Here is a 13,011-nt window from a genome sequence, read left to right on the forward strand (position 1 = left end):
TGGGGTTCTGATTAAGACAATCAAATACGTGCACATCGAAAGTGGGTAGTCATTTGGACAAGTGGAGAACAATCCAAATGGATTGATGAAAGGTCAAGGGATATTTGTATACTGAGTTAGGAGTATAAGGGATTAAGGATGGGTGTGAGGGCAAGATGCGAAAGGAAATTGACCAAAAAACTAGTACTGCACAAGTTCTGATACGGCGCCTGGCGACAGGATTAGGTCCGCCAGGCGGTAGGAGGGCAACAGGGGGTCCTGGTGCAGGAGGCGCCTGGCGGCAAGAGGGCGTCCGCCAGGCGGTGACGAAGAAATTACGTGGTCCCTGGAACAGCGTCCGCCTGGCGGTGTAGACTGTTCCGCCAGGCGGTGGTTGCAGATTTTGTGTGTTGAGGCGCTTGGCGCCTGGCGGTACGTGTCCCCCGCCAGGCGGTCTGGAAGCTGTGGCGCCTAGCGGTACGTGTCCCCCGCTAGGCGGTTTTAGATGCTGTAAGTCCCAGTTGTTGGACTTCGTAGGGTGTTCTACAAGGTTTCTGGTAATGCTTCAGAGGTGATGATGCTGGAGTTCCTTGAGTTGTGGCTCGGAACGTATCCCTTGAGTTGTGGCTCGGGATAGGGGTTAAGCACGTGGTATTCCTTGAGTTGTGGCTCGGAATAGCATCTCTTGAGTTGTGGCTCGGGATGGCGGATGGACACGAGGAACCCTGGAGTTGTGGCTCGGGTTGGCGAGTGTGGCCGGTATGAGTGTGCTGGTTGTGGCCAGTACGGATGGGTCCAGATAGATTGCCCTCCTCAGTTGTTGGCTGACGAGTTTGGTAGTCTTGGGACGATACGGACTTTGTTCGTATGTGGGAACTCTACCTGGCGTTGCGGTGTATGATCCGTAGCATGTATTCCCGCACGTGCTCTATCGGTTGTGGCCGATAGGTATGGCAGCAAGTCACCTAGAAGTAATTAGCAGACGAGGTAGAACACGAATAAACGTATTGGAGATTGAATTGAGAGAATGAAAATATGGAATAATGTGAGAAGTTAAATTAAGTGATGATATATGAATGTTTACTAATTTATATGTATGTGTTTATAAGTGCTGTATATCTATGTGTTTTATCTGCTAAGCTCACCCTATCTGCGTGTGTGTGGCGATGATCGTGTACGCGGTACACGGGAGCAGATGCTGGTGATGCAGGTGGCTCAGGTGCAGCTTAGGCGCTGAGAGGGGATTTATCTGGGGAAAACTTTTCTTATGTATTTGCTTATTTTTGGAAACAATTGTAAACCCTGAGGGGTGACTTGATGTTATTGAGGTTTCAGTTTTGTAATGAACGCTTTTAATTATCTGCACGCATAATAAAGTTTTAAATTTTCCCGCGTTTTGGGAAAATGAGGTATTATTAAATGCGTTGTCGTAATTATTCTATTTATTTACTTATAAATTAGTAATATCCTAGCGGGATGTTACATTTGGTATCAGAGCAATGGTTTTCAAAATGATTTTTGGGGTCTATGGGGAGTGAGCATGCCGTGTTACGTTGCGTGATTAATTGTCTGTGTTATTAGTTTATTTTGGATATGAAATCCTAATATGGGCTGTGTGTGTGTGAACCAGCTGTAATATGTGGCGTGCACAAGCTATGGCTAACAGGAGGAGGAGGAACACTGCTGGAGCTGATGACATAGCTCAGGCGATCCATCGTATGGTGGACGCGATGCAGCCCATAGCGGCGCCACCCAGAGCTGCAGTGGCACCTACTCAGCCAGTAGCCATGGAGGATTTCATGAAACACCGGCCGGCCAAGTTCTCTGGCAAGGCCACTCCTGACGAGGCAGATGCTTGGATGCGGGAGTGTGAGAAGATCTGTAGAGTGCTGGGATGCACAGACGAGCAGAGGTTGCTGTTTGTCACTTTCCTCCTGGTGGCAGACGCGGAGTATTGGTGGCAGGGGATGCAGCAGTTGATGCAGGCCCGAGGCGAGCAGGTAACGTGGACTGCCTTCAGGACGAGGTTCCTGGAGAAGTACTTTCCCGACAGTGCGAGGCACGAACGGGAGGCAGAGTTCCTTACCCTTCAGCAGGGAACTATGACTGTGGCGGCTTATGTAGAGAGGTTCGAATACCTGGCGCGTTTCTACACTCCAGTGGTTACTGAGGAGTGGAGGTGTAGGAGGTTCGAGGGCGGATTGAAACATGAGATACGCCGCTTCATTGTGCCGCTCAGGATTAGAGAGTTTCCAGTTTTGGTCGAGCAGGCCAAAACTGTGGAGCAGTTGGAGACTGGATCGAGCAGTGGGGGAAAACAGCAGAGGACCACCTCAGATGCCAGACCTCAGAGGAAACCTTATAGCAGACCGCCGACTACCGGGGGAAGATTGCGGTGTTTTAACTGTGGCGGGGAGCACTTGAGGAGGGATTGTACTAAACCTGCCAGTAGTACAGGTGGAGGCAGTAGTATGGGTAGGTGTTATGCATGCCAGCAGACAGGGCACTTTGCACGTCAGTGTCCTAACAGAAGACAAGCTGGTGGTGCGCCAGCTACGAGGCCAGTAGGAGACCGACCCAGAGCACCGGGACGTGTGTTCGCTCTGACGACCACAGAGGCGAAACAGTCAGGTAATCTTTTGCAGTTTCTGTGTTTGTTGTGTGACCACGAGGTAGTGGTGTTGTTCGACTCAGGAGCCACTCATTCGTTTGTGTCTAATGAATGTGTGAGGAGGCTCGGGCTTACGATGCGAGAGCTGGGGTGCGAGCTTTTAGTCGCGACGCCAGCGTCTGGAGAGGTATCCACCACTTCTATGTGCGTGGGGTGTCCTATGGAGGTGGCAGGTCGTAGGTTCAGGCTGAATCTCATATGCTTGCCGATGGAGGGTTTAGATGTGATTCTGGGTATGGACTGGTTGTCGAGCAACCATGTCGTCATTGATTGTGGACAGTGCAAGATAGTGTTTCCAGATACGGTGGGATTAGAGCTTATCTCGTCGAATCAGGCAGTGAGGGAGATTGAGGCTGGAGCTACATGTTACATGATTGTGGCTCAGGCAGAGAAGATGAGCACGGCTGAGAAGATCAGCAGGATTCCAGTAGTGGAGGAATATTCAGACGTGTTTCCGGATGAGATTCCAGAACTACCGCCTAGCAGGGATGTGGATTTCTCCATTGATCTCGTCCCTGGCGCTGGGCCTGTTTCTATGGCACCGTACAGAATGGCGCCTGCTGAGTTAGCTGAACTAAAGAAACAGATTGAGGATCTGCTTGAGAAGAAGTTCATTCGGCCGAGTGCATCACCGTGGGGAGCACCAGTTCTGTTAGTGAAAAAGAAAGATGGTAGCTCCCGGTTGTGTGTTGATTACCGGCAGCTGAATAAGCTAACGATTAAGAATAAGTACCCGTTGCCGAGGATTGATGATCTGTTAGATCAGTTGAGGGGAGCTGCAGTGTTCTCGAAAATAGACCTGAGATCGGGATATCATCAGATCCTTGTTAAGCCGGAGGATGTCCAGAAGACAGCATTTCGATCACGGTATGGTCACTACGAGTATGTAGTGATGCCATTTGGGGTGACCAATGCACCGGCTATATTCATGGATTACATGAATAGGATTTTCAGGCCATATTTGGATCAGTTTGTAGTAGTGTTTATTGATGACATACTGATCTACTCCGAGAGCAGGGAAGAACACGCAGAACATTTGAGGGTGGTATTAGGGATTCTCAGAGAGCACCAGCTATATGGGAAATTGTCGAAATGCGAATTCTGGTTGGAGGAGGTACAATTCCTGGGCCATGTGATCTCAGCCCAAGGAATAGCCGTTGATCCGGCGAAGATAGAGACTGTGGTGAAGTGGGAGAGGCCTCAAACAGTTACAGAGGTGCGGAGTTTTCTGGGTTTGGCAGGTTATTACCGACGTTTTGTGGAGGGTTTCTCCAAGAGGGTGAGTCCTCTTACACAGCTTACGAGAAAGGACCAGCCTTTCTCATGGACGGATGAGTGTGAAGCCTGCTTCGAGGATATGAAGAGGAGACTGACCACCGCACCGATATTGGCGATCCCTGACACGAATAAAACATTTGAGGTGTACTGTGATGCCTCGTATCAGGGGTTAGGCTGTGTGCTGATGCAGGATAAACGGCCTGTAGCTTATACATCGAGACAGTTGAAGGTGCATGAGAAGAATTACCCGACACACGACTTGGAGTTAGCGGCAGTCGTGTTTGCCCTCAAAACATGGAGACATTATCTGTACGGAGCGCAGTTCCAGGTATTCAGCGATCATAAAAGCTTGAAATACCTGTTTGATCAGAAAGAACTGAATATGAGACAGAGGCGTTGGATGGAGTACTTAAAGGACTACGATTTTGAGCTATTGTACCATCCTGGTAAAGCTAATGTCGTAGCGGATGCCTTGAGTAGGAAGAGAATTCATGTATCGGCTATGATGATTAGAGAGTTGGAGCTGATAGAATAGCTGAGGGACATGAATTTGGGGTTAGATATGGGTCCTGGACAGATGAGATGTAGCATGTTGAGAATCACTAATGAGTTCCTAGATGAGCTCCGGGTGGAACAGGGGAAAGATCAGGAATTGCAGACGATCATTGGTGAGTTGGGAACTGAGAAGAGGAAGGATTTCCGAATGGGCAGAGACGGGATACTACGGTTCAGGGAGAGGGTGTGTGTTCCAAACAGCAGGGTTTTGAGGAAGATGCTCCTAGATGAGGGGCATAAGAGTCGTCTTAGCATACATCCGGGTATGACTAAGATGTACAAAGATTTGAAAGCCTCTTTCTGGTGGCCGGGTATGAAGACGGATGTGGCTGATTATGTCGCTTCTTGCTTGGTATGTCAGAAAGCGAAGATAGAACACCAGCGACCGGGTGGCATGTTAGAACCTCTGGACATTCCACAGTGGAAATGGGACAGCATTTCCATGGATTTCATCACTCACCTACCGAGATCAGTGAGGGGACACGATTCAATCTGGGTGATAGTGGACAGGTTGACGAAGTGTGCCCATTTTCTGCCGATTAACCAGAAGATGAGTATGGATAGGCTGGCGGACTTGTATGTGCGAGAGGTGGTCAGGCTACATGGAGTGCCAACGAGTATCGTGTCAGATAGAGACCCGAGGTTCACATCGAGGTTCTGGCAGTCATTGCAGAACGCTTTGGGTACTCAGCTCAGGATGAGCTCCGCCTATCACCCTCAGACAGATGGACAGTCTGAGCGGACCATACAGTCATTGGAGGATCTGTTGAGAACCTGCGTTCTAGACCATCTGGGTACATGGAGTGATGTGTTGCCATTGGTAGAATTTACGTATAATAACAGTTATCATACCAGTATTGGAATGGCTCCCTACGAGGCCTTGTATGGTAGGAGATGTAGGACGCCGTTGTGTTGGCAGCAGGATGGGGAGGCAGTGGTTCTTGGGCCAGAGTTCTTGCAGCAGACCACCGAGAAGGTGAGAGTGATCCAGGATCGGATGCGCGCGACTCAGAGCAGACAGAAGTCGTATGCGGACAAGAGGAGGAGGCCGCTTGAGTTTGAGGCTGGGGACCACGTATTTCTCAGAGTCACTCCTACTGCAGGCATTGGCAGGGCACTTAAATCGAGGAAGCTGACACCTCGATTCATTGGACCATATCAGATCATGAGGCGGATTGGTCCTGCAGCGTACGAGATGGCATTGCCACCGCACTTGGGAAACTTGCATACTGTTTTCCATGTGTCACAGTTGAGAAAATATGTAGCCGATCCTACACATATTCTGGAGGATGACGATGTGCAGATACGGGAGGACTTAACCATTGGAGCCGGACCAGTGAGAATCTTGGATTCTCAGACGAAACAGCTCAGAGGGAAGGAAATCAAAACCGTGAAAGTCTTATGGGATGAGGCAACTCAAGAAATGACATGGGAGATGGAAGATGTCATGAGGCAGTCCTATCCTCATCTTTTCACTGGTAAGTTCTCTTTTTCGAGGACGAAAAATTTAAAAAGGGGGGAGTATTGTAAGACCCGCAGAATTTAATTAATTAAATAAATAATTAATTAATAAATACGGGAGGGATAATAAATATGGCATTAAATGATGATCGGTATGACGTGGAAAAGTGCTAGCTCATGTGGTTGAGAGCACTTTGATTGTGTGAGAGGACTTGGGTTCGAGTCCTATGTATGCTAACTTTTGTGTTATTGTTTTATTATTTAAATCTATGTAAGCATGTTCTGTTATGATATGATAATTGAATTGTGATGGTAAGCATGAAACATGATTGGTTGAAATGGTTATGCACTTGAGTGGTAACAAAGGGGTCACGGGTTCAAACCTTGGAAAGGCTAAATGGAAATTATGTTGTTTTTATTTTTGCTAATGGTGAGTTTAAATGGAAATGGGAAAGGTTAACAGAGGCAATGGGAATCAGTAAGGCCAAGGGGGGGCTGCATTTCATTCATGATGAGAAATGGAAGTTATTGAAAGATAAATGGACTTAAATTCGTTTTATTATTTTAAGTAACCTAAAATACTAAGTTTAAAAGGGAAAAGTTAGTGTTTAGGCAAGGTTTTGGCAAGCTGGAATAGAAACCTAAACTAGAGCACGAAAATCAGAGGGATTGGTGAGGTTTGAGTGAGAGGGGCTGGAGTGAGGGAGTTGAAGGCAGAATTGAGGGAAAACAAGGGTGGCCGTTGGTGATCAAGGGTGATTTTCTCAAATTGTCAAGGTTGAAAGCTAAGGAACCAGGTTAGGGGAGTTGTAATCGTTGTTTTTGTTTTGTATTTCGATAATGTAAAATGAAATGTATGAACTGGATGCTTATCTGTGTATTCTGCAATTTTCTGTGTTTTCTGGAAAATTTCCAGAAACCGCCTGGCGGGCATACATCGCCGCCAGGCAGTGCATGCGTTTTTGCCTTATACTGGGTTACTGAGGGGAAACCGCCTGGCGGCACATTCCCGGCCGCCAGGCGACACACGGGTTTTTCACTATTCTGGGCTCCACTGTATGAAGCGCCCGGCGGGATTGATCGGAACCGCCAGGCGACACGGGGCTGAGGCGCGATTTGGGTTTTTTTCTAAATCTTTTGACGTGAGTTAATTTGGGAAAATCAAGAGGATGCTCTTGAGAGATGATCCAGTGTGGTACGTCGATTCTCGAGAGTAATTTGATAGAGAAATTTGATGAAACAGTGACGAGGTGTTTTAGGGTTGAACACTTGGGGTTGATGTCGGAAGTATTATTGGTAACTCGAAAATGCTACGGTAACATGCTAATGAGGGTGTGCGAGATTTGAATAATAGGTATTGGAAATCGTGGAAATGAAGAGTAGACGAGAGATTGCGTGTAAGTGCGGGTGACTGGTCTAAGAGCAGAAGTGTATAATCATGTGTGATGGTTATGTGGAATACTAGAGTAGGGTATGATCTGGTGGAAAGCAGTTCCAGTGCGATAGGAATGTGTTTCACATAGAAGATAATGCTTACAGAGTATATTGTTGATGTTTGAGAATTGAGGTTTAACCACAAAAATGCATAAATGCACTGAGGATTAGGAAGGGGAACATATATGAGAGGGAATATAATGCTGAGGCAAAGGTATTAGTAAGTATTGGGTACTGGATAATATAGTATGTTATGGAGAGAAGAATGGGGTTCTGATTAAGACAATCAAATACGTGCACATCGAAAGTGGGTAGTCATTTGGACAAGTGGAGAACAATCCAAATGGATTGATGAAAGGTCAAGGGATATTTGTATACTGAGTTAGGAGTATAAGGGATTAAGGATGGGTGTGAGGGCAAGATGCGAAAGGAAATTGACCAAAAAACTAGTACTGCACAAGTTCTGATACGGCGCCTGGCGACAGGATTAGGTCCGCCAGGCGGTAGGAGGGCAACAGGGGGTCCTGGTGCAGGAGGCGCCTGGCGGCAAGAGGGCGTCCGCCAGGCGGTGACGAAGAAATTACGTGGTCCCTGGAACAGCGTCCGCCTGGCGGTGTAGACTGTTCCGCCAGGCGGTGGTTGCAGATTTTGTGTGTTGAGGCGCTTGGCGCCTGGCGGTACGTGTCCCCCGCCAGGCGGTCTGGAAGCTGTGGCGCCTAGCGGTACGTGTCCCCCGCTAGGCGGTTTTAGATGCTGTAAGTCCCAGTTGTTGGACTTCGTAGGGTGTTCTACAAGGTTTCTGGTAATGCTTCAGAGGTGATGATGCTGGAGTTCCTTGAGTTGTGGCTCGGAACGTATCCCTTGAGTTGTGGCTCGGGATAGGGGTTAAGCACGTGGTATTCCTTGAGTTGTGGCTCGGAATAGCATCTCTTGAGTTGTGGCTCGGGATGGCGGATGGACACGAGGAACCCTGGAGTTGTGGCTCGGGTTGGCGAGTGTGGCCGGTATGAGTGTGCTGGTTGTGGCCAGTAAGGATGGGTCCAGATAGATTGCCCTCCTCAGTTGTTGGCTGACGAGTTTGGTAGTCTTGGGACGATACGGACTTTGTTCGTATGTGGGAACTCTACCTGGCGTTGCGGTGTATGATCCGTAGCATGTATTCCCGCACGTGCTCTATCGGTTGTGGCCGATAGGTATGGCAGCAAGTCACCTGGAAGTAATTAGCAGACGAGGTAGAACACGAATAAACGTATTGGAGATTGAATTGAGAGAATGAAAATATGGAATAATGTGAGAAGTTAAATTAAGTGATGATATATGAATGTTTACTAATTTATATGTATGTGTTTATAAGTGCTGTATATCTATGTGTTTTATCTGCTAAGCTCACCCTATCTGCGTGTGTGTGGCGATGATCGTGTACGCGGTACACGGGAGCAGATGCTGGTGATGCAGGTGGCTCAGGTGCAGCTTAGGCGCTGAGAGGGGATTTATCTGGGGAAAACTTTTCTTATGTATTTGCTTATTTTTGGAAACAATTGTAAACCCTGAGGGGTGACTTGATGTTATTGAGGTTTCAGTTTTGTAATGAACGCTTTTAATTATCTGCACGCATAATAAAGTTTTAAATTTTCCCGCGTTTTGGGAAAATGAGGTATTATTAAATGCGTTGTCGTAATTATTCTATTTATTTACTTATAAATTAGTAATATCCTAGCGGGATGTTACACAATAGATATATAAGGAAAAACAAAGTCAGGTTATTGAGTACTGAGATTATATCTTCCTTTTTTTCAATATGGTAGTTGATTGCATAGAGGATTCTGTTGGTGAGCATTCCATTCATAGTAGTAGTCCCAAAGATCTTGCAGAGTGAAGTATTCAACCTTCTCCTTGCCAAGAGGTTGCCATAGTTGATTTAGATCATTAAAGCAACTCTGCAAATTACATGATAATAGCAAAGAAAATTAAGATACCAATCACCTTGTTTTATGTTATATCCCATCAACTAGATTGCAAACATACAGAACAAAGATGCAGGGGTGTGTAGATTGTTGGATCATAAAAAGAAACCCTCTGAATATCCACATAAAGTAAGCTAATTTGGATGATGAAATTTAGTATTATATATTGAGTTACTGTAAGAAAAAACAAATGTCAGAGTTGAACTCATTTTGAATAATAAATTGTGTATTTGCAACCAACACAACTTAACTCGAATTCAACTTCAATTTCATTTTTTAAAAGCAAGTATAAAACTAAAATAAAATTATCTATGAGTCACTCATTAGTATTGTATTTTTATTAAGTTTTATACGTAATTAATTATTATTTTGGCTTTTAACATGAAATTAGAATTAATTATGAAATATTTAGTCTAAGTTAAACATAAACATAAGAAGAAAAAGAAAAGAAGCGAGAAGGAATGTTTAGGCAAAAATAGTAAAATAGGAAAGTAAAGACTCCACATATAAACAAACACACAGAATGAAATACAATCTGTATGGGTTCCAAAAAGCACAAAAGGAAATGCATTATTCATATCAGCAGATGTAGCTCACCTTCATTGCCATCACTGATTTGCCCTAATAATCAGTAATTTGTTAGTAATAAAGAGATATATTGAAATTAAAAGGAAGAAATCTAAGAGAAATTTTGGAAGAAGCATTAGGTCTTTCAAAACTAAGAAAAACGTATCGGAAGAAGATTTTTGCGCAGAATAATATTACCTAAAGATGACAATGGTGACAATGCAAAGTGAATGACGTTCAAGCAGTTCTGAAAAAAATGATTCAACGGCGACGGAAGGAACGCAGCTCGCAGGACTTGAAGAAAAAATGAAAACTGTGAATCGCAGAGTTTGAAGAGAGAAAGAATGTTGGAGACTTTGAGGATAATAGGGTTTGGGTTGGAACGTTGGGTTGAAGACCCTAAAATTCTGAAAACATGTTTATGTTAGGAACAAGGCGCGATGTGGGATTAAATCAAACACCATAATTCTAACAATTCTCCCACTTGGGGTTTGATTTACATTACCACCTAGTGTAGTGCCTTCATCATCAATTTTCTCGAAGGCCAGTCGAGGCAATGCAAAGCCTCAACTTAGTTGTTGTGACAGTCTTGGTTAACATATCAGCTGGATTCTCTGCACCTGAAATCTTCAACAAAATCAAATCTCCATCATTTATCAAGTTTCTGATAAAATGATACTTCAATTCAATGTGTTTGCATCTGGAGTGAAGAATTGGATTTTTAGCAAGACAAATGGCACTTTGACTGTCACTGAACAATGAAGGTTCATCTTGCCCTTTTCCTAATTCTTTTAGAAGATTCTTCAACCATATCATCTCTTTTGCTGTTTCTGAGATAGCTATATATTCAGCTTCAGTGGTTGAAAGGGAGACTCTTCCTTGAAGTTTCGACTTCCAACTGATAGTCGTGCCACCCAACGTAAAAATATAACCTGTTGTGCTCTTTCTACCATCCAAATCACCTCCCAAATCTGCATCAGAAAACCCCTGTAAAGTGAGATTACTTCTTTTAAAGGACAAATGCATCTTTGAAGTGCCCTTCAAATATCTCAATATCCACTTCACGCCTTCCCAATGTTCCTTTCCGGGATTGGATAGAAACCTGCTCACAACTCCCACTGCATGTGCTATATCAGGTCTGGTGCAAACCATAGCATACATCAAGCTCCCTACTGCAGATGCATATGGCACTTTAGACATGTGATTTTCTTCTTCCTCTGTCTGAGAAGATTGCCTTTTTGAGAACTTTAAGTGAGTTCCCTAAGGTGTATTCCTGGTTTTAGCATTTCCAACATTGAACCTGCTAAGTAATTTTTCTATATATTTTTCCTGAGATAAATTTAGAATACCTTTAGATCTATCCCTGGAAATTCTCATACCAAGAATTTGCTTGGCTGGACCAAGATCCTTCATTTCAAAATTTTCTGACAACTGTTTCTTCAACCTGTCAATTTCTGCCATATTAGCACCAACAATCAACATGTCATCAACATACAAGGCAAGAATGATATAACTATCAACATATTTCTTCACGTAACAACAATGATCTTCTTCACATCTGTGAAATCCTGAGTTTCTCATAAACTCATTAAACTTCTTATACCATTGTCGCGGTGCTTGTTTCAACCCATACAAACTTTTATGAAGCTTGCATACAAGATTCTCTTTGCCTTGTACTTCAAAACCTCTTGGTTGTGCCATAAAGATTTCTTCCTCAAGATCTCCATGTAGGAATGCAGTTTTCACATCTAACTGCTCCAGATGAAGATTTTCTGCAGCTACTATACTCAAGATAACTCTGATGGTAGTCATCTTGACAACAGGAGAGAAAATTTCTGTGAAGTCAATTCCTTGTCTCTGTTGGAACCCTTTCACTACGAGTCTGGCCTTATATCGTTTGCTGCCATTTGGTTCTTCTTTTAACCGATAGACCCACCTATTTTGCAAAACCTTCTTTCCTTCTGGAAGCTTGGTTAAAGACCATGTCTTATTCTTCTGAAGAGACTTTATCTCATCTTCCATTGCTAGCTCCCACTTAATAGATTCACCTCCCTGCATAGCCTCAGCAAAATGCTCTGGCTCACCAGCATCAGTCAACAACAAGTAATGTAATGAAGGGGAGTACCTTTGTGGTGCTACAATTGTTCTGCTAGACCTTCTAGTCGGTAATTCAGGAGTTACTGACTCTACTATCTGTTCAGGTTCTGACCCAAACTCTGACTCGGGCTCTGACTCAGGCTCTACTTTTGTATTCTGCCTTCTATTGGCTACATCACTTTCTGAAATTTCTTCTAATGATACCTGCTCTGGCTTTTTATTTGCATTTGCAAATTCTGCAGTCCTGTCTTTATAGAACATGTTTTCATTAAAAGTAACATTTCTACTTCTGATAATTTTCTTGTTTTGGTCATCCCAAAACCTGTAGCCATACATGTCAGATCCATAGCCAATGAAATAGCATCGCTTTGCCTTAGGGTCCAATTTATCTCTACTATTAGAGTTCAACAAAATATATGAAGCACAACCAAAAACTTTCAGATGTGAAAGGTTTACCTCATTTCCAGACCATACTTCTTCAGGTAACTGATAGCCTAAAGGAACTGATGGTCCTCTGTTTATGAGATAGGCTGTTGTGCTTATTGCATCTGCCCAAAATACCTTGGGTAATCCTGACTGGATTCTCATACATCTTGCTCTCTCATTCAAGGTTCTATTCATTCTTTCTGCCACACCGTTTTGTTCTGGTGTTCCTGGAACCGTCTTGATCATTGTGATCCCATTCTCTGAACAAAACTCCTTGAATTGATTACTGTCATATTCTCCACCATTATCAGACTTCAAACATTTAATCTTTAAACCTGTTTGAGTCTCAACCTCCTGTTTCCACCTTTTAAACACAGAAAACACATTAGATTTATTTTTAAGAAAATAAGCCCATACCTTTCTTGTAGAGTCATCAATGAAGGTTACGTAATACTGTGAACCTCCAAGAGATTTCACTGGAGCTGGCCCCCAAACATCTGTATGCACTAGTGCTAGTCTTTCAACTTTAGACGACTTACTTGTTTTGGAGAAGCTAACCTTTTTCTGCTTTCCAAAGAT

General features: G+C 44.1%; 1 protein-coding gene across 1 annotated transcript; it reads left to right on the plus strand.

Moving 5' to 3' along the window:
- Positions 1 to 1,634: 1,634 nt before the first annotated feature.
- Positions 1,635 to 4,463, plus strand: LOC146883248 (uncharacterized). The gene has a single exon (XM_085667489.1). It carries the CDS (start codon positions 1,635 to 1,637, stop codon positions 4,461 to 4,463), a length of 2,829 nt encoding a protein of 942 aa, XP_085523615.1.
- The last annotated feature ends 8,548 nt before the right edge of the window (positions 4,464 to 13,011 follow it).

The sequence above is a fragment of the Vigna unguiculata genome, chromosome 10 (assembly GCF_037176805.1).
Source record: "Vigna unguiculata cultivar grain cowpea cultivar isolate G323 ecotype 2 chromosome 10, ASM3717680v1, whole genome shotgun sequence".
NCBI classification, from domain to species: domain Eukaryota; kingdom Viridiplantae; phylum Streptophyta; class Magnoliopsida; order Fabales; family Fabaceae; genus Vigna; species Vigna unguiculata.

Excerpts from the sequence above, each read along its gene's own strand:
- LOC146883248 (XM_085667489.1), top strand. The coding sequence starts at position 1,635 with ATGGCTAACAGGAGGAGGAGGAACACTGCTGGAGCTGATGACATAGCT.